Below are 19,178 nucleotides of genomic sequence, written 5' to 3'. Positions count from 1 at the left end.
CGGAAGTGGCTCGCGTCGCGACGCCCCGCCCCTTGTACTGCTCTGGCCGCGGGCTCTAGGCCGCCGCGTTGCAGCGGGAGCCGGACCTGCAGCCTCAGCCCTTCAGATGAGCCTGAGGCTGGAAAGGTCGGCCACGTGCGCAGGATCGTATAGAAGGCTGCCCACCAGCCGGGATGGGAATTCAAGCGGAGCCCCATCAAACCTTCCGGTCCCCAATCCCCCACCCTTCAGCTCCTTATATTCTTGAAATAAGCACTTAATCTGTACCCACTCCCTCCACCCTTGCCACCTTGTCTGGTCTCCAGATTTCCCCCCCTCCTTTAATAATTTAAAATTTTTTTTTTTACTTTTTGGCCACACTGCGCGGCATGTGGGATCTTAGCTCCCCTACCAGGGATCGAACTTGCACCCCCTGCATTGGAAGTGCCGTTTTAACCACTTGGCCATCAAGGCAGTCCCACCCCCTTAAAAGACCCTCAGAGATGGGGCTCCATTTGAAAGTGCCAATTTATTCCCACCCTTTGGATCTGACCATTAAATTTCAGCTTCTCTCATATTAGTATTGACTTATAACATCTGCTTTAGGCAGAAGATGGCACTTAGGGTGGTCAGGAGACTGAGGGAAACTGGGAGCTGTACAAACTAGAAAGAGGCTTCTAACTCAGCTTGGAAGTCAAAGAGGGCTTCCTGGAGGAGGTGACACACAAGCCAAGCCCCTGCAGAGAAGGGTGAGACCAGGGGTTCTTAGGTGTGGAGAGGTTCAGGCTGCATCTGAATCCCCAAACCCCAGGGGTCTTTCTAAGCCCAATATCTTAGACCCTGCAGTTCCCTAAGAAGGGGGCCTAGATTCCTGCTCTAACTACAGGGACCTTTGAGACTGGAAACAATGGCTCCCCAAAGGCCCTTCCAGCTCAAAGAGGGGCTAACAGCCAAGGAGAACAGCTGTGGTATGGGCAAGAGCCAAAGGTGAGGTTCTCTGCCTTGGCTTTGGGCAAATCACCTTCCCCAGATTCTTTCCTCTCTGAAGCTCCCCTCCTGGATCTTCCTAAGCCTCCGACTCTTCCTCTTTCACAAATCCTCCCTGGAGAGTGCTGTCCATCCCTTGGCTTGTAACTGCCTCCTAGTCTTGAGCCGTTTATTTCCCAAGAGTTCATTGACCACATATTGTGCTAGGGTCCATGCTGGGTGCTGAGAAACATGTTCCTTCAACTCCTGGTCTCGTAGGAGAGACAGATGGGGAAAAAAAAAAGAAAACCGCAATGACAAGTGTAATAAAGTACAGAAACTCCCCTGATGGCCTAGATAAAGCTGGTTCTTTTCCCTAGTTTCCACCCATAGCACCTCCCTAGTCCCTCACTTATCACTAATGCAAACAGGTATTTGTTGCTTGTTCATTTATTTATTTTTTTTACTGGCCTCTGTAGTTGCAGCAAGTGGGCTTAGGTGCTCCTAGGCATGTGGGCTCTTAGTTACCCGACCAGGAATGGAATCCTTGTCCCCTGCCTTGAAAGGTGGATTCTCAAGCACTGAGCCACCAGGGAAGTCCCATGCTTGTTTATTTCTGAAATGAAGGCAAGCTCCTGGGAGCTTGTCTGTCAAATGACACATTTGTTTTGCTGTTATCTGTCCAGTGTCCAAATTGCTGTCCAGCAGGTGGTAAGTGCTCCAAAAATGTTTGCTAATGGAAGAAGGAATGAAGAAGGAAGGGAAGGAGGAAAGGTGAGAAGGAAAAAAATAGACAACTGAGAAAAGGTGGGGAAGAAGTTATGACATGAACCAGAGCATCAGAGAAGGCCTCTGTGAATATGTAATATCTACATTGAGACTGAAGGTTGAGCAAAGAGCCTGAGGAGAGCACCCCAGGCAGAGGAAAGAGCAAGTGCAAAGGCCAGGAGGTAGTAACGAGCTTGGTGTATGTGAAGAAAGGAAAGAAGGCCAATGTGGTTGATTAGAGCCAGCAGGGGAGAGTCATAGGAGATGTGGTCAAAGAGGAACAAGCTGCCACATCACGCAGCACTCTGCAGGCTCTGATGAGGGCAGATGTGTGCGTGCTAAGTCACTTCAGTTGTGTGTGACTCTCTGAGACCCCATGGACTGTAGCCTTCCAGGCTCCTCTGTCCATGGGATTCTCCTGGCAAGAATACTGGCATGGGTTGCCATGCCCTCCTCCAGGGGATCTTCCCTACCCAGGGACTGAACTCACGTCTCCAGCGGCTCCTGCATTGCCGGTGGACTCTTAACCGCTGCGCCACCAGGGAAGCCATGGAGATCTGATTTTAAGTGCCTACAACTCCAATGTGTCCTCTGATACTTGCCCCTAGATTTCTTCCTGGCCCTTCACTTTTAAAAATTATTTTATTTGGCTGTGTCGGGTCTTAGTTGTGGCGCATGAGCTTCTCTCTAGTTGTGGTGCTCGGGCTTTGTTGTCCCATGGCATGTGGGATCTTATGCCACCCAACCAGGTGGGATCTTGACCAGGAATGGAACCTGAGTCCTCTGCATTGCAAGGTGGATTCTTAACCACTGGACCACTTGGCCAGACACTTCAAATTCATCACCTGCTGAAGCAGATACTGTGGGTGTCCTGCCTGTATCCACCTGGCCCATCTGGGAAGTCATATGCAGACACTTCCCAGACCCTCAGTGTCCCCAGATGCTCCCTGAGTTTCTGTCTGGACGAGGTCCTGGGTGGGTGGGATTCTGTAGCCTCAGAACCTCCAGCCAGTTAGAGATAGGGATTGGTGAATAACTATCCCAGCTCTGTGGTTCCTGGGGGTCAGTTCTGAGGTGAGTTCCCCACAGTGTCTCAGAGGGTCCCCACTGGGATTGTCAAAGGGGTAACTTCTTTAAAAAATATTTTATATATTAATTATTTATTTATTTGGCTGCACTGGGTCTTAGTTGTGGCATGCAGGGTCTAATTCCCTGACCAGGAATCGAACCCCAGGTCCTCTGCATTGGCAGCTCAGAGTGTTGGCCACTGGACCGCCGGGGAAGTTCCACAGTGGTAACCTTTTCATCAACACACCCTTTACTGGCTTTTCTCCTTTCTTTGTCTCTCTTCCTCATTCCTTCACAGCCCTGACTGTGATCAGCTCCCCAATACAGTTCTTGCACCCCAATTCTCATCTTAGAGTCTGTTTTTGAAGGGACCATAATGAAGGCATTCCTTAAACAACTCATCACCTTCCCCTAAAATATTATTCTCTGTTCTCATTTCCACCATGAACCCTACTACCATAATCAGACACCCAAGTCTGGGCAATTCTTCTAGAAAGATAGAGCAGCGGGTGTCTATTTATCAAGCCATTCCCTTCTCGAGTCCAGCCCTGTGCTGAGCAATGGGACTCCAGGGATGAATCTGATCATCTCCTGCTCTTGAGGGAGTCGCTGGTCTATTGGGAAGACAGATCTGGATCCAGGCAAGGTCCACACAACGTGCTCAGAACTGTGTCAGGAAAGTCAGAGAAGTCTTTCCCGAAGAGATGCCATGGGCTGAGCACTGAAGGCTGAGTAGGGGCTGGCCATTTGGGAGGCAGGGGGGCGTTCCAGGAAGAAGGCATAGCTTATAGAAAAGTTCAGAGGGTATGAGAATCCAGGGGCTGGGGAGGGCAAGGGCATGGGAAGGAAATGTGATTTCATTCTGGGCTTGGTGTGGAGGAACGAGGAGAAGTGTGGGCAGGGGTCAGGGCATGGCAGGCCTTAAACCTCAGGATGAGAGGCTCCTGCCTCCTCCCGGGTTTGATGGAGAGCTCTGGAGGTTTCCTGAGCAGGGGAGTGTCACTGTCAGATTTGAGTCTGAAAATAATTCCCTGGGACTTCCCTCGCAGTCCAGTGGGGCAGGACTCGGGGCTCGGGTTTGATCCCTGGTCAAGGAACTAGATCCCAAATGCTGTAACTGAAGATCCTCCATGCCGCAAGGAAGATCGAAGATCCCATGACACAACCAAATAGATAAATATTTCAAAAAGAAAGAAAAAGGCTCAGTGGTAAAGAATCTGCCTGCCAATGCAGGAGACACAGGTTCGATCCCTGGTCCAGGAAGATCCCACATGCCATGGAGCAACTAAGCCTGTGCGCCAACATTACTGAGCCTGCGCTCTAGAGCCTGGGAGCTGCAATTAGTGAGCCCACACACAGCAACTACCAAAGCTCAAGTACCCTGGAGTCCATGCTCGGCAACAAGAGAAGCTGTCGCAAGAAGCCTGCGCACCGCAACAAAGAATAGCCCTTGCTCGCTGCAACTAGGGAAAAGCCTGCACAGCAACGAAGACCCAGCACAGCTAAAAATAAATAAATAAAATTATTTGTAATCAATTTTTTAAAAAAGAAAATGATTCCTCTGAATTAGTTTGAACTGGGGGGCTAGCTCAGCCAGGTTCCCTAGGTCAAAGCTGAAGGATAGGCATTTTTAACCAGTGAAAGAAGTCATTTTCAGCCCAAGTCTCTGGAGAATAGGCAGGGGCTAAGGCCCAGGAAGGGGAATACCCTTGAATTTGAAAGTGTCCAGCTCCCCAGGACCACAGCCTTCAGCCTCTGTGAGGCCTGATTCAGCTAAACAAAGCTGGGGAGCGGGGAAACTTGTCGGCTCACTGCCCCCAAGGTAACCATTAATCCTTCCCGGGGGGAATCCAGGGGCTAGTGCCCTGAGGGGCAGATCTTGGGCAGAATGGAGGAGCACACAGAGGCAGGCTCAGCACCAGTGCTGGGGGAACAGAAGGCTCTAATTGACAATCCTGCTGACATCCTAGTCATCGCTGCTTATTTCCTGCTGGTCATCGGCGTCGGCTTGTGGGTGAGAAGCTGGGAGATGTTGCTAGGGCCCCGCTTCTGGAGCCTGGGGGGAAGTCTCAGGGAGCCCTGTGTGTGGCAGGGGAAGGATGCCTGGATCTTTGAGAGAGAAACCCGGTGTGGGACAAGTAATTCTTCTTTTGATAGTTTCAGGGCGGCCCAGTCCACACTCATTCACACCTTGTCTGCCCACTTTGGGGCTGGACTCGTTTTAAGGGGTTAGTGGCTTTTCATCGGGACAGCATTCTAAATGAGGTCTCTGTTCCCCTGTCTACATAACAAGTGGCTGAGCAGAAACCTGTATCCAGGGCCCACAGGAAAGTCAGGCCCCATCTAGCCACAGTAGGGCTTGGGGAGTTGGATGCTGGGTTAGGGCCTGGGTGGATCTGTGTCTTGGGAGGAAGCTGGGGGTGGGGTCGGGTGGGAATCATGAGGGGAGCTGCATGCTGGTTAATATTCAGCCTGGAACAAGGCTGAGGAATGTGTTGAGGAGGCTAATGAGGTCCAAAGATGTCCCCCGAACCCAGGCCTCTCCCCACTCCCAACCCCCAGTCCATGTGCAGAACCAACAGAGGCACCGTCGGCGGCTACTTCCTGGCGGGACGGAACATGGTGTGGTGGCCGGTGAGAGAGGCGGGGCTGTGGAGCGGGAGGAGGCCTGTAGAAACAGCGTGGCTCACCCCCACCTCTGGCCACCCAGGTCGGGGCCTCTCTCTTCGCCAGCAACATTGGCAGTGGCCACTTCGTGGGCCTGGCAGGGACCGGTGCGGCAAGCGGCCTGGCGGTGGCTGGATTTGAGTGGAATGTGAGTCCCTCCTTTTGTCCAATAACCCACTCCCCACCCCGGGAACACCTGGAAGGGTCACACGTGGAGAGGCTCCAGGTGGAGGTGTGAGACCAGAGTTGGGACTTCCCAAATGTGCTGTGAGGCTAGGCTTCAAGTGATGCTCAGGCAGCCAGCTTGGAGGCAGAAGCAGGTGGGAGATCCCAGGATCAGGGCAAGGGTAGGTCTAGAGGAGGTGTATTAGCTGATCATATCAGCATTGGGGGTAAGATGCTTGAATTCATAGGAACGAGTCTGTTAGTAAGCAGTGTTTTAATAACAAAGTTGATCATAGTATGGCGGTAAACAAAACCAATCACACGAATAATAGTGTTCAATACTGGGATATGGCAGGTGGTTTGATTCACTATTGCTATGTGAGCCTAAACCAGCCACACCCTCATTGGCCTCAATTTACTCCTCTCTGAAATGGGGTGAACAGTCTCAAAGTTGGTACAGTGCTTCTTCTGACACTCTCCGAAGCAGGCCTGTGAGCATCTTTAAGCCAAATGAAAGCCCCTTGCAGAAAAGGGCAGGAGAGGAAGCTCTGGGACTGAGGCTTGCCTCGGAGACTTGGAAAGATCAGGGCTTTGAGCTCAGGGCTTCCTGGAGGAGGAGGCCTCTGAGCTGAGCCTTGAAGGATAGATGGTTTGGGTGGGTGGAAAAGAGAGGGGAGGCAGAGGCTGGGGTTGGGCTGAAGGGTCTGTACTTGGATTCAGGTCCTGGGGGTGGGAGGAGGAGGAGTCTAGGGGTCATCTTGGGAGAGATGGCCAGGGGTCATGGCCTGGGAAGGCAAGAAGGGCTGTAGTTAAGGGCCCAACGAAGTATCAAGAGCTTGTCCAGAAAGCCCAGAGCCCAAGGTCATCGTCTGTATTTGTGTCCTCTGGGGCCCTGGTGTGACCTTGCCTTGGAGTAGCATATTCCCCAAGAGAGGAAGGTTCTTCAGACCCCTTGGGGGCGGGGACGGGCTCAAAGCAAGATCTTGGGCGGGGAGTCACCCTCCGATGTCGCGTTGTGCCCACAGGCACTGTTCGTGGTCCTGCTACTTGGGTGGCTCTTCGTGCCAGTGTACCTGACCGCAGGCGTCATCACCATGCCGCAGTACCTGCGCAAGCGCTTCGGCGGCCATCGTATCCGCCTCTACTTGTCCCTGCTCTCGCTTTTTCTGTACATCTTCACCAAGATTTCGGTAAACACGCTTGGTGGGTTGGAATGGGCCCCTGGAAGGGTGGGACCACCCAGTGGAGGTCTCTAGAAAGCCCCCGAGGGGGCGCAGCTGAGGAACAATTGCTGTAACAACCGTAATGGAGGCAGGGCCTGGAAGGAATCAGTTTCTGGGGCTACAGCCATAGTTCAGTTCAGTCGCTCAGTCGTATCCGACCCTGAGACCCCATGAATTGCAGCACGCCAGGCCTTCCTGTCCATCACCAACTCCCAGAGTTCACTCAGACTCACGTCCATCGAGTCAGTGATGCCATTCAGCCATCTCATCCTCTGTCATCCCCTTCTCCTCCTGCCCCCAATCCCTCCCAGCATCAGAGTCTTTTCCAATGAGTCAACTCTTCGCATGAGGTGGCCAAAGTACTGGAGTTTCAGCTTTAGCATCATTCCTTCCAAAGAAATCCCAGGGCTGATCTCTTTCAGCCTGGAGACTGGTTGGATCTCCTTGCAGTCCAAGGGACTCTCAAGAGTCTTCTCCAATACCACAGTTCAAAAGCATCAATTCTTCAGCACTCAGCCTTCTTCACAGTCCAACTCTCACATCCATACATGACCATTGGAGAAACCATAGCCTTGACTAGACGGACCTTTGTTGGCAAATAATGGCTCTGCTTTTCAATATGCTATCTAGGTTGGACATAACTTTCCTTCCAAGGAGTAAGCGTCTTTTAATTTCATGGCTGCAGTCACCATCTGCAGTGATTTTGGAGCCCAGAAAAATAAAGTCTGACACTGTTTCCACTGTTTCCCCATCTATTTCCCATGAAGTGATGGGACCAGATGCCATGATCTTTGTTTTCTGAATGTTGAGCTTTAAGCCAACTTTTTCACTCTCCACTTTCACTTTCATCAAGAGGCTTTTGGGGTGGTGTCATCTGCATATCTGAGGTTATTGATATTTCTCCCAGCAATCTTGATTCCAGCTTATGCTTCTTCTAGCCCAGTGTTTCTCATGATGTACTCTGCATAGAAGTTAAATATGGTGACAATATACAGCCTTGACGTACTCCTTCCTATTTGGAACCAGTCTTTTGTTCCACATCCAGTTCTAACTGTTGCTTCCTGACCTGCATATAGGTTTCTCAAGAGGCAGGTCAGGTGGTCTGGTATTCCCATCTCTTTCAGAATTTTCCGCAGTTGATTGTGATCCACACAAAGGCTTTGGCATAGTCAATAAAGCAGAAATAGATGTTTTTCTGGAACTCTCTTGCTTTTTCCATGATCCAGCGGATGTTGGCAATTTGATCTCTGGTTCCTCTGCCTTTTCTAAAACCAGCTTGAACATCTGGAAGTTCACAGTTCACGTATTGCTGAAGCCTGGCTTGGAGAATTTTGAGCATTACTTTACTAGCATGTGAGATGAGTGCAATTGTGCGGTAGTTTGAGCATTCTTTAGCATTGCCTTTCTTTGGGATTGGAATGAAAACTGACCTTTTCCAGTCCTGTGGCCACTGCTGAGTTTTCCAAATTTGCTGGCATATTGAGTGCAGCACTTTCACAGCATCATCTTTCAGGATTTGAAATAGCTCAACTGGAATTCCATCACCTCCACTAGCTTTATTTGTAGTGATGCTTTCTAAGGCCCACTTGACTTCACATTCCAGAATGTCTGGCTCTAGGTGAGTGATCACACCATCGTGATTATCTTGGTTGTGAAGATCTTTTTTGTACAGTTCTTCTGTGTATTCCTGCCACCTCTTCTTAATATCTTCTGCTTCTGTTAGGTCCATACCATTTCTGTCCTATATCAAGCCCATCTTTGCATGAAATGTTCCCTTGGTAGCTCTAATTTTCTTGAAGAGATCTCTAGTCTTTCCCAATCTGTTGTTTTCCTCTATTTCTTTGCATTGGTCGGATGCTGTAAAGAGCAATATTACATAGGAACCTGGAATGTCAGGTCCATGAATGAATGCAAATTGGAAGTGGTCAAACAGGAGATGGCAAGAGTGAGTGTCAACGTTCTAGGAATCAGTGAACTAAAATGGACTGAAATGGGTGAATTTAACTCAGATGACCATTATATCTACTACTGTGGGCAGGAATTCCTTTAGAAGAATGGAGTAGCCATCATCGTCAACAAAAGAGTCCGAAATGCAGTACTTGGATGCAATCTCAAAAATGACAGAATGATCTCTGTTCGTTTCCAAGGCAAACCATTCAATATCACAGTAATCCAAGTCTATGCCCCAACCAGTAACTCTGAAGAAGCTGAAGTTGAACGGTTCTATGAAGACCTGCAAGACCTTTTAGAACTAACACCCAAAAAAGATGTCCTTTTCATTATAGGGGACTGGAAGGCAAAAGTAGGAAGTGAATAAATACCTGGAGTAACAGGCAAATTTGGCCTTGGAATACGGAATGAAGCAGGGCAAAGACTAATAGAGTTTTGCCAAGAAAATGCACTGGTCATAGCAAACACCCTCTTCCAACAACACAAGAGAAGACTCTACACATGGACATCACCAGATGGTCAACACCAAAATCAGATTGATTATATTCTTTACAGCCAAAGATGGAGAAGCTCTATACAGTCAACAAAAACAAGACCAGGAGCTGACTGTGGCTCAGATTATGAACTCCTTATTGCCAAATCCAGACTTAAATTGAAGAAAGTAGGGAAAACCACTAGACCCTTCTGGTATGACCTAAATCAAATCCCTTATGATTATACAGTGGAAGTGAGAAATAGATTTAAGGGACTAGATCTGATAGATAGAGTGCCTGATGAACTATGGATGGAGGCTCGTGACATTGTACAGGAGACAGGGATCAAGACCATCCCCATGGAAAAGAAATGCAAAAAAGCAAAATGGCTGTCTGAGGAGGCCTTACAAATAGCTGTGAAAAGAAGAGAAGCAAAAAGCAAAGGAGAAAAGGAAAGATATAAGCATCTGAATGTAGAGTTCCAAAGAAGAGCAAGAAGAGATAGGAAAGCCTTCCTCAGCGACCAATGCAAAGAAATAGAGGAAAACAGCCATAGTGGGAGGTATCAAAAAATAAGGGCACTTTTGAGGTGTGGCCAAAAGTTTGGCCCAAAAGTGACCCAAAAGTTTTGGGTCGTGATTCTGGGCAGGAGGTGGACCTGGGTCCCCACCCTGGCGCCTGGATCCTGACCTGCACGCTCGTTCCTTCCCCCAAGGTGGACATGTTCTCCGGGGCAGTATTCATTCAACAGGCTCTGGGTTGGAACATCTATGCCTCCGTCATCGCGCTCCTGGGCATCACCATGATCTACACTGTGACAGGTGGCGGGGGCGGGGTCTTAGGGAAGGGAGCCGTGCTAGGGGCGTGGACTGTAGGCGGGGCTTAGGGAAGAGAACCGTGCTAGGGATGTGGAGTGTGGGCGGGGCTTAGAGGAGTCACCAAAAATAGAAGGCTGGAGAAGTTAAGTGTGATGTGAGCAGAAGGATCTAAGTCTTTGGAAAGCAAACTACACCTCCCCCGCCCCGACCCTCTACCCCCTCCCTCTACCTCCTCCTCCTTCCGCCCCCACGTTCCTTGGATTGGTCCGGAAGTTCATAGCTCCGAGCCCCTCTTGGGCTTGGACAACAAGGAAGACTTAAGTTTTTATTAACTTCTGGCGGGGGGAGAGTGGACTTGGCCAGACTCCAGGATAGCTCACCAATCCCAGTGTAGGCCCAGGGAGCCCGGGGTAGGGTCTGAGGCCTGACGCTGGCCCAGAGTGGGCGGGGCCTGGTGCCAAGTCCGGCTGTACGGCCCGGCCCCTCGGGGTGGGATGGAACTGAGAATTGGACCTTACAGGATCACCTCCTTCTGTTACATACACGAGAAAACCTGGACTTAGAGGAGGGCCTGTAGTGGAGGTCCTACACGGGGGGCACCTGGCATCCGTGAAGCCCGAAACTCAGCCCCACTGTGCTCACCCAGCCCTGCCTCCTGACACCGGAGTGCAAGAGCTCGGAGAATGGGTCATCATTTTGAAATTTGCCCTCCAGGAAAATTAATTGGAAAGGGGGAACCCTTTTCCAATTCCCCGCAAAGACAGTCTGTGTACTAGAGGCAGCCTGTCTGGGCTGTGCCCCCTGACCCAGGCCGGTTGCAGGAGGGCTGGCGGCGCTGATGTACACGGACACGGTGCAGACCTTCGTCATTCTCGCGGGGGCCTTCGTCCTCATGGGTTACGGTACAGGCTCAGCCCATGGCAGAGGGGCGCGGAGGGCGCAGCTCGCAGAGCTCTCCACTCGGGAGCAGGGACATCGCGCGTCTTAGGCGGGGTGGTCCGAGGGAGGGCCTTGTCGCGGGCGCCGGGTCCCCTGACGGCCGTGCCCTCACAGCCTTCCACGAGGTGGGCGGGTATTCGGGGCTTTTCGACAAATACTTGCGGGCAGTGACGTCCCTGACGGTATCCGAGGATCCGGCCGTGGGCAACATCTCCAGCTCCTGCTATCGACCCCGGCCGGACTCCTACCACCTGCTCCGGGACCCTGTGACGGGGGACCTGCCATGGCCCGCGCTGTTTCTGGGGCTTACTATCGTGTCCAGCTGGTACTGGTGCAGCGACCAGGTGAGGGGTCGGGGCTGCGGCGGGATGGGAGGCCGGGATAGAACCTGCGGGGGTGCCGAGCTGAGATGGGTGGAGCCTGAACCCACCTGGGAAGCCAGGTGGAAGGAGTGGTCCGAGGTGGGGGGCGGGGGGGAGGCCTGTCAAATAGACCTACCCAGATGCAGGCGGATCCAAGGGGCAAGGTCCGTTCTTGGAACTGATTTGTCCACCTCGAGGGGCCAGAGGCGGGGCCCGGATTAGAGAGGCGTCTTGGGGCAAGGCCAGAGAGACGGCGACTTACCCGGGACTGGACGCAGGTAGTTTGAAAGCTCCTCGTCGCAGGTTATAGTGCAGCGCTGCCTGGCTGGGAAAAACCTCACCCACATCAAGGCGGGCTGCATCCTGTGCGGCTACTTGAAGCTGATGCCCATGTTCCTCATGGTCATGCCTGGAATGATCAGCCGCGTTCTTTACCCGGGTAACGTCTGCAACCCGCCCCGCCCCCGAATCCTGAGCCGCATCCAGCCCCTTTCTCAGTGGAGTCTCCCAATTCCGTTCCCGTCCGAAGATTTGGGCCACCCAGTCCCGCCTCCCACCTGGGGATCCCATCTCTCCACTGGGATTCCCGGTCCCCACTTGGGCGATCCGAAGTTTCAGACCCGGCCCCGCCCTAGCCGCGTGGCGCCCTCCTTCCCGCAGACGAAGTGGCGTGTGTGGTGCCCGAGGTGTGTAAGCGCGTGTGCGGCACCGAGGTGGGCTGCTCCAACATCGCCTACCCGCGGCTCGTCGTGAAGCTCATGCCCAATGGTAAGGGCGGTCCCCGGGTTGCCCTCCATGTCCATAGGCGCCAGTGCGAGGGAGTCACCCCTCGCCCAGCCCACACCCTCCGGTCGCCCCCTCGCGACCGCATGCTCACGGCTCCAGTCCTCCCGCAGGTCTGCGCGGACTCATGCTGGCGGTCATGCTGGCGGCGCTCATGTCCTCGCTGGCCTCCATCTTCAACAGCAGCAGCACACTCTTCACCATGGACATCTACACGCGCCTGCGGCCCCGCGCAGGCGACCGCGAGCTGCTGCTAGTAGGACGGTGGGCCTGGGTTTTCCATCTCCGGCCCCACGACTCGGCCCCGGGGGAGGGGCAGTAGGGACAGGGGGAGACCGGGTCCTGGGTGAAACCTCCCGATGGCCGCCCACCGCAGGCTCTGGGTGGTGTTCATCGTGGCCGTGTCGGTGGCCTGGCTGCCCGTGGTGCAGGCGGCGCAGGGCGGGCAGCTCTTCGATTACATCCAGTCGGTCTCCAGCTACCTGGCGCCGCCGGTGTCGGCCGTCTTCGTGTTGGCGCTCTTCGTGCCCCGCGTCAACGAGAAGGTGAGCGTGTGTGCACATCGGGCGCTGGGGCCGGACTTGGACTCCCGTGGAGGCTGACGCGCTCTCCGGCCCCGCAGGGCGCCTTCTGGGGACTGATCGGGGGCCTGCTGATGGGCCTGGCACGCCTGGTTCCCGAGTTCTCCTTCGGCTCCGGCAGCTGCGTGCGCCCCTCGGGGTGCCCCGCTCTCCTCTGCCGCGTCCACTACCTCTACTTCGCCATCCTGCTCTTCGTCTGCTCCGGCCTCCTCACCCTCGTGGTCTCGCTGTGCACACCGCCCATCCCGCGCAAGCACGTAAGTGCAGGCCTCCCGTGGGAGCACTAAACGCGGGTGGGTGTGGCCCCTCTCCAGCCCGAGGCTGCAGTCTGCTTCCCACGACTCCCAGTGGGGAGGACCTGATGTCTGTAAGGAGGTTTGGTGAGGACAGACCAAGGAGTCCAGTTTGAAGCTTTCCTTGCAAAGCAAGCACAATGTTTTGATTCAAATCAAGTTTATTTGAGGTGGTTTGGAGGTGGCCTGAAGATCACGGGGGAGATGAAAGCCCCCCAGAGTTTTGGCCTGAGTGGTGGCCGGGAGGGACCGAGTACTACCCCAAAAGCCCCCAAAGGGCTTGGTCTTGTGCTGCAGGAAGGTGGGTGCCCCAGAGCAGAGCTGATTGGGGAACAGGACAAAAGAGCCGGGGCCCAGAAGGAGGGGCAGGACTCCACAGGTGCAGAAGGGGCAAAGGCAGCAAGAGGAAGCCCTGGGAGCAAACACCCGCAGGGAGGAACACGGCATTGGCAGGACTGGAAGACTAAAGTACTAGAATTGAATTGTGAGTGTAGATGGGGGACATGGGGGTGATGAAGCCGAGGGCAGAGCAGGGCCAAGAGTTTTTAAACACTTAGTTGAGCAGCTTGGGTTTAGCCTGAGGGCAGCCATGGAAGGTGGTCCCGAGCTGCTGTGCAGGTTGGACAGAGAGACGTGAGAGAGTGCTGGTGTGGACGGGAGACCTGCTCTGGGGCAGGGTCGGGGGACAGCCTCCCACTCGGCCCCTGCTCCCTCCTTCCCCAGCTCTACCGCCTGGTTTTCAGTCTCCGGCACAGCAAGGAAGAGAGGGAGGACCTGGATGCTGAGGAGCTAGAAGGTCCGACCGCAGCCCCCGTGCAGAACGGGCGCCCTGAGCACGCAGTGGAGATGGAGGGTAAGGCACTGCCCCCGGGAGTTGCGGCGGGGGAGCTGCGGGAGCAGAGTGTCCTCAGACTCACTATCAGGCCTCAACTTCTCCCAGCGCCCCCGCCCCCAAGGCCAGGCCTGTTGCGGAAGTGCCTGCTCTGGTTCTGTGGCGTGAGCAGGGGTGGGGCGGGCAGCCCCCCAAGCCCTACCCAGGAAGAGACGGCTGCTGCAGCCAGGCGGCTGGAGGACATCAGTGAGGACCCACGCTGGGCCCGCGTGGTCAACCTCAACGCCCTGCTCATGATGGCCGTGGCCACATTCCTCTGGGGCTTTTACGCCTGAGGCCCACTGTGTTGGACACTCTGAGCCACAGCCTTAGATGAGTAGGGGTGGGGAGCCAGCTGCAGTGAGAAGGGCCTGGGGCCAGAGAGTAGTGGGGAGGCCCCGGGACCCCTACTCTCTGCCTTGTTTCTGCCTGGGACCCAGTCCATAGCCACACCCTGTGAGGCCTTGGCCAGCTGGCCACTGTAGTTCCCCTAAGAACAAATAAAGCTGCGTTGCCTAGTCCTGCTGCAGCCAGAGTGTCCTTGTTCCAAGCCCCTGTCCTGAGACCTGGGCCTCCGGCGGGGCTGCTCACAAGACCTTCTTTTCTGGGCACAGGAGCCACGTGGCCCTCCACTCATCCACCTCTAGCTGGTGCTTCTCAGTGCTCCAGCCCGAATCCTGTAGACCTGGGGAGAGGGCAGAGGGGTGGTGCTGTGGGGGAGACTCTGGGCTAACCCTGGGGAGAGGGGTAAGGTGCAGCACGGGCTGGGTGTACTGCTCAGGCTCCCCTTGCCTCTGCGGGGTGATCTCTGGTGTAAAATGAGGCTAAAACCTCATCTGGTTGCCGTATGATTTCACTAAGCAGCAGAGGGGAAAGGGCTAGAATGGAGTAGGGGCTAAATGAAAGATCATCATAAGTAATTTGTGAGCCTTCCCCCTCCCCCAGAACCCACCACCTCACTCCTCTCTCCAGTGCCAACTGGGCTTCCATAGTCTGTCAACACTGAGTGCCTCACAGACCGTCCTAACCTCCCCGTCCTGCAGACAGGGAAACTGAGACCCAGACTTGAGATCACAGAGAGAAATCCAGGTCTTCCACCTCCCAGATAGAGGGGTCGGGATGGGGCTAGGCAGGGCCTCTGGGGAGAAGGTCCAGGAGCCGTGGAGCAGAAGGATGTTACCTTTCAAGAACTTTGGGAAGAGCTTGTCCAGCACTTGGTATGTCTCCCTGACAATGACCCAGCTCTCTTTCTCAGGACCTGGACAGGGGCGAAGAACCAGAAGCTCCCAGGTGTCCCAAGCCGAACAGGGTCCTTCCCCTCTCCACCCAGCTTTGGTCAGAAGCAGCCTGGACTGCGAGGCATTTACCTGCCCGTGCTTGGTTCCTCAGTTCCTCCAGCTCTTCTGGGAGGGGTCCATCTCCCCACAGGGCTCCAAGCACCAGCCCGTGAGTGGCAGCCCTTAGAATGGCTTCAGGTCCTGCCATCTGACTCAAGACAACCTGTACCTGGTCTGGAGAGACCCAGGGACAGAGTGATTCCAGGGAGGGGCTAAATCTGAAACTCTCTCAGGCCTACCAGCCTGCTTCATCCCTGTCTGGCCCAAAGGCCTTGGCCTGGCATGAAAGGCCAACTCCCACCCTTTCCTTTCCAACTTCATCTCCTGTCACTCCCCAGTGCTCTGGCCAAGCTAAAATGCCCAATTTCCAAGATACAACTTCAAAGCAGCTCCCTGAGGTGGGCTTATCTTGCATGTCTTTAATAGTTAGTGAGAATAAGCATCTTTTAACACACAACCAGCAGACCATTAAACTTTAGTGCCTGCTTCCTCAAGAGGTGACCTGAATAGGAGACGAAAGAGGTTCCTAAGAGAGAACCAAAGGTCACAATCTCATTTGTATGTGCTGCAATGTAAAAGTGCTTTTATATAATTGCCTTTTCTGATCCTCATAAAAACCCTGCAGATAATAAGACAGGTATTATTAGCTCCACTTTACAGAGTGCTCAAGGGAACTTTACAGGGGCATGCAGCTATACAATTTGAATGGATTCAATCTCAGCTTCAAGCTCCTTTGAGGACAGCAGGCAGACTCCGAACTGTCCAGCGTGCGTCCAGAGCTTGGGGCCCAGGGGCTGAAGGAATGAGAGGCTGAGCCCAGGAGGGTGAGTCTGAAGCTGGGAGAACACCGCACACTTACTTCGTGACTGGTCCCAGCGAAGGAGGTAGGGTTCTTGGTGCCCCTCAACCAGCTGCTGCAGCTCAGAGACACTGAAGGAAACAAGAGTGTGCAGTCAGTGGCGGGGGAGAAGACAAAGCAGGCATGACCATCCAGTCACTGCACAGCCACCTAACTGTTAACCTGAACTGTCCTGCACCTCTTTCCCATCCGCCCCTCAGCTGTTACCCTCCCCGGCATCAACCCTTCCTTTCTTCCTGCATCCAACAAACACATCAACAAACATGTCTTCTTTGTCTTACAAGAGTCACTTGAGTAGCCCTACACTCAGGCAAGTAAACATCCACAGAGTAGAACTACTTTATTTGGTGGTTCAGAAAGGCCAATCTGGGATTTCTCTAGTGCTCCTACTACAAGGAGCATGGGTTCAATCCCTGGTCAGGGAACTAAGATCCCACATATTCATGTTATACACCGCCTGCCCTCAAGCACCCACAGTGATACCACCCCCCCACCCCCGCCTACCACCAATAGAAATGAAGAACCTGGGAGGTAGGGCTTGGTCAGGGGAGGCAAGTGATAATCAGAACAAGGAGCACAGGCTTCCCTGGTGGCTCAGTGGTAAAGAATCCGCCTGCCAATGCAGGAGACATGGCTTCGATCCCTGATCCAGAAGAGCCCACATGCCACGGGGCAGCTAAGCCTGTGTGCCACAACTACTGAGCCTGTGCTCTACAACCTGGGAGCTGCAACTGCTGAGCCCAAGTACCGCAACTACGATGCCCTCGAACCCTAAAGTCCGTCTCTGCAACAAGAGAAGCCACCACAATGAGAAGCCCCCACACTGCAACTAGAGAGTAGCCCCTGCTCTCTGCAACTAGGGAAAAGCCCATGCAGCAATGACCAAAAGACCCAACCAAAAATAAATAAATACACTTATTAAAAAAAAAAAAAAAAGAACAAGGAGCACATGGGGGGAAGGGTGACAGCGGTGATGGTTGGGAGATGTTGGGACACTCACCTGGACGTCACGCGGTGTAGGGGGGCCCCCAAGGATAGAGACACAGATGACCAGAAACCTGTGGGAAGCTGGAGTCAGGATGCCCAGGCAGAGGAAGGAGCTAGGAGACATAAGACTTGAGCCCAAGGGGTTGGGTCACCTGTCCACAGTGGCTCCATCTGATTGGCTGATGTGGGGCCAAGTACCTCTCCCCGCTGAAGGAAGTGCCTCAGGACCAGCCAGAGCCGCTGTTCATTCAAGGTCTCTATGACAAGGGCCCGGACCGCTCGGTAGTTGGCGTAGATGTGCAGGGCAGTGAGGAAGAAGAAACAGCCGAGGCTTAAGCTGGGGCAAGAGAGTGAGCTGGTCCGTGGGAGCAGAGGCCCAGCTGGGCGCCTCCTCCCTGCCTTAGATCCCGGCTTACCTGGGGCTATCGGACACCAGGGGCAGCATCAAAAGGCTAACCAGGAGCCCCGTCAGGTTTACCAGCGTCTCCTGGAAAATGGCAGAGGGGTTGGGAGCTGGAGGGCTCCCCTCCAGGCCAAACTGAACATCCCTGAGTGCCTTTCACCATAGTCCTCCCTGCCCCAGATGCTCCCTACACCAATATGGGTGCCTAGGAAATTTTTAACATTTTTGATGAGTGAGCCATCCTTTGAGATACCATCTGCTTCTCTGTCCAGCTAGATGCAATGCCCGTGGAACATTTCTTTGTTTTGCAAACATCACTTGTGTAGCCCTACACTCAGGCAAGTAAGTGTCCACAGAGAAGAATGACTTTATTTGGTGGTTTAAAAAGGTTGATCTGGGACTTCCCTGGCGGTCCAGTGGTTAGGACTCCATGCTTACACTGCAGGAGCCATGGGTTCAATGCCTGGTCAGGGAACTAAGAATCTACATGCTGCATGGTGTGGCCAACAAAAAAAGAGGCCGATCCCCCCCAGCCCCTTGGTATGCAATAACAGGCAGACACTTCTGCAAAGAGGTCAACGAACCTAGGAAGAAATGCACAAAATCCCAACTTCCCTGGAAAATCAATGTTATCAGACCCCACTGATGGCCCAAGATGGCCTGACTGAGCCTACCTTAGGGGAAAAGACCCATGGCCACAACCCCCAACTCATCAGGAGGGAGGAGAAGTCTGAACTGGGGTCCCTGACTATGGGGGTCCCTGGGATAGGTGGTCCTGGTGCAGAGGGGTGGGCTGTGGGTGTAAACTGGGGATCAGGGGCCTTGGGAGCTCAGGAACAGAGGGCCCTCCCCAGGGTGAGAACAGTCATCTCCAGCAGCCACACGGAGTGGGCAGCAAAGCAACAGCTTCAGAAAGCAGGGGCCTGGTCCCGGGCTGAGCACCGGTCTCGGGTACCCCAGTGACCTTACCGCCTCTGTGAACTGAGGAAGCCCCGGGGCCCTGGAAAATAGGCCTGGGGTGGAAGGGGCTAGAGGTTAGAAAGAGAGCAGGCGAGACAGCAAGCACGGGGCTGGGAGATCCTAAAGACCTGGGCCTGGTGTACTCACTCCCTAACAACTTTGGAAAGACAATAGGGAAGAACTCGTTCAACCATTTCTTGAGAGAAGGGACAAGCCCAGGGGGACCCAGGGAGAATCAACCTTTCTGGGTCTTTTTTGCCTCAGCTGTGGAGCGGTGACAATGACACCCTGCATGAATCCATTGTAAGGATTTCATGAGTTCAGACAAACGAAATACTTGGCACATGGTTAATGCTTAAAAAATATTAAATTGTGTTGGGACTTCTCTGGTGGTCCAGTGGTTAAGACTCTGCTCCCAATGTAGGGGGCACAGGTTCAATTCCTGGTCAGGGAACTAAGATCCCAAATGCTGTACAGCATGGCAAAAAAAAAAAAGAACTTGTGTTAATATGATTGAAAACAGTTTTAATTTTTTTTAAATGAAGTTCTATTTCACAGAATCATATAAGAGAAGGCCACAAAGTAGGATTGGAGAGAACAGAGGTTTTTTGTTTGTTTGTTTTGGCCATGCCCCCCACCCTCACCCCAGCATGTGGGAGCTGAGTTCCCTGATCAGGGATAGAACCCAGGCCCCTGTACTGGTACGGAGTCTTAACCACTGGACCA

The 19,178-nt window shown here is 53.6% G+C and overlaps 2 protein-coding genes across 3 annotated transcripts in view; one reads left to right on the top strand and one right to left on the bottom strand.

The window, feature by feature from the left end:
• The first annotated feature begins 125 nt into the window (after positions 1 to 125).
• On the top strand, positions 126 to 14,427 carry SLC5A2 (solute carrier family 5 member 2). Of its 2 annotated transcripts, XM_006070367.4 has the most exons (14): positions 126 to 4,795; positions 5,344 to 5,415; positions 5,492 to 5,596; positions 6,639 to 6,803; positions 9,975 to 10,080; positions 10,899 to 10,979; positions 11,131 to 11,360; positions 11,682 to 11,817; positions 12,039 to 12,146; positions 12,275 to 12,425; positions 12,538 to 12,706; positions 12,784 to 12,999; positions 13,759 to 13,888; positions 13,976 to 14,427. In XM_006070367.4, exons 1-14 carry the CDS (start codon positions 4,670 to 4,672, stop codon positions 14,200 to 14,202), a joined length of 2,022 nt encoding a protein of 673 aa, XP_006070429.4. In that variant the 5' UTR covers positions 126 to 4,669; the 3' UTR covers positions 14,203 to 14,427. The 2 variants fall into 2 exon arrangements, with proteins under 2 accessions (XP_006070429.4, XP_025131156.3); XM_025275371.3 differs by having other exon boundaries at positions 13,759 to 14,427.
• RUSF1 (RUS family member 1) overlaps positions 13,193 to 19,178 on the bottom strand; it is a 15,709-nt gene continuing 9,723 nt past the window's right edge. Inside the window, exons 7-13 of the mRNA XM_025275376.3 lie at positions 17,506 to 17,576; positions 17,242 to 17,426; positions 17,103 to 17,160; positions 16,103 to 16,173; positions 15,274 to 15,417; positions 15,087 to 15,164; positions 13,193 to 14,591 (exon numbers count right to left, since the gene is read on the bottom strand). Coding sequence (XP_025131161.3) covers positions 14,494 to 14,591; positions 15,087 to 15,164; positions 15,274 to 15,417; positions 16,103 to 16,173; positions 17,103 to 17,160; positions 17,242 to 17,426; positions 17,506 to 17,576 — 705 coding nt within the window. The 3' untranslated portion in view covers positions 13,193 to 14,493. The remainder of the gene's footprint in view (positions 14,592 to 15,086; positions 15,165 to 15,273; positions 15,418 to 16,102; positions 16,174 to 17,102; positions 17,161 to 17,241; positions 17,427 to 17,505; positions 17,577 to 19,178) is intronic.

The sequence above is a fragment of the Bubalus bubalis genome, chromosome 24, assembly GCF_019923935.1.
Source record: "Bubalus bubalis isolate 160015118507 breed Murrah chromosome 24, NDDB_SH_1, whole genome shotgun sequence".
Classification (NCBI taxonomy): domain Eukaryota; kingdom Metazoa; phylum Chordata; class Mammalia; order Artiodactyla; family Bovidae; genus Bubalus; species Bubalus bubalis.
The sequence above is the reverse complement of the archived record's forward strand: the minus strand, read 5'-3'. Positions and strand labels throughout refer to the sequence as shown.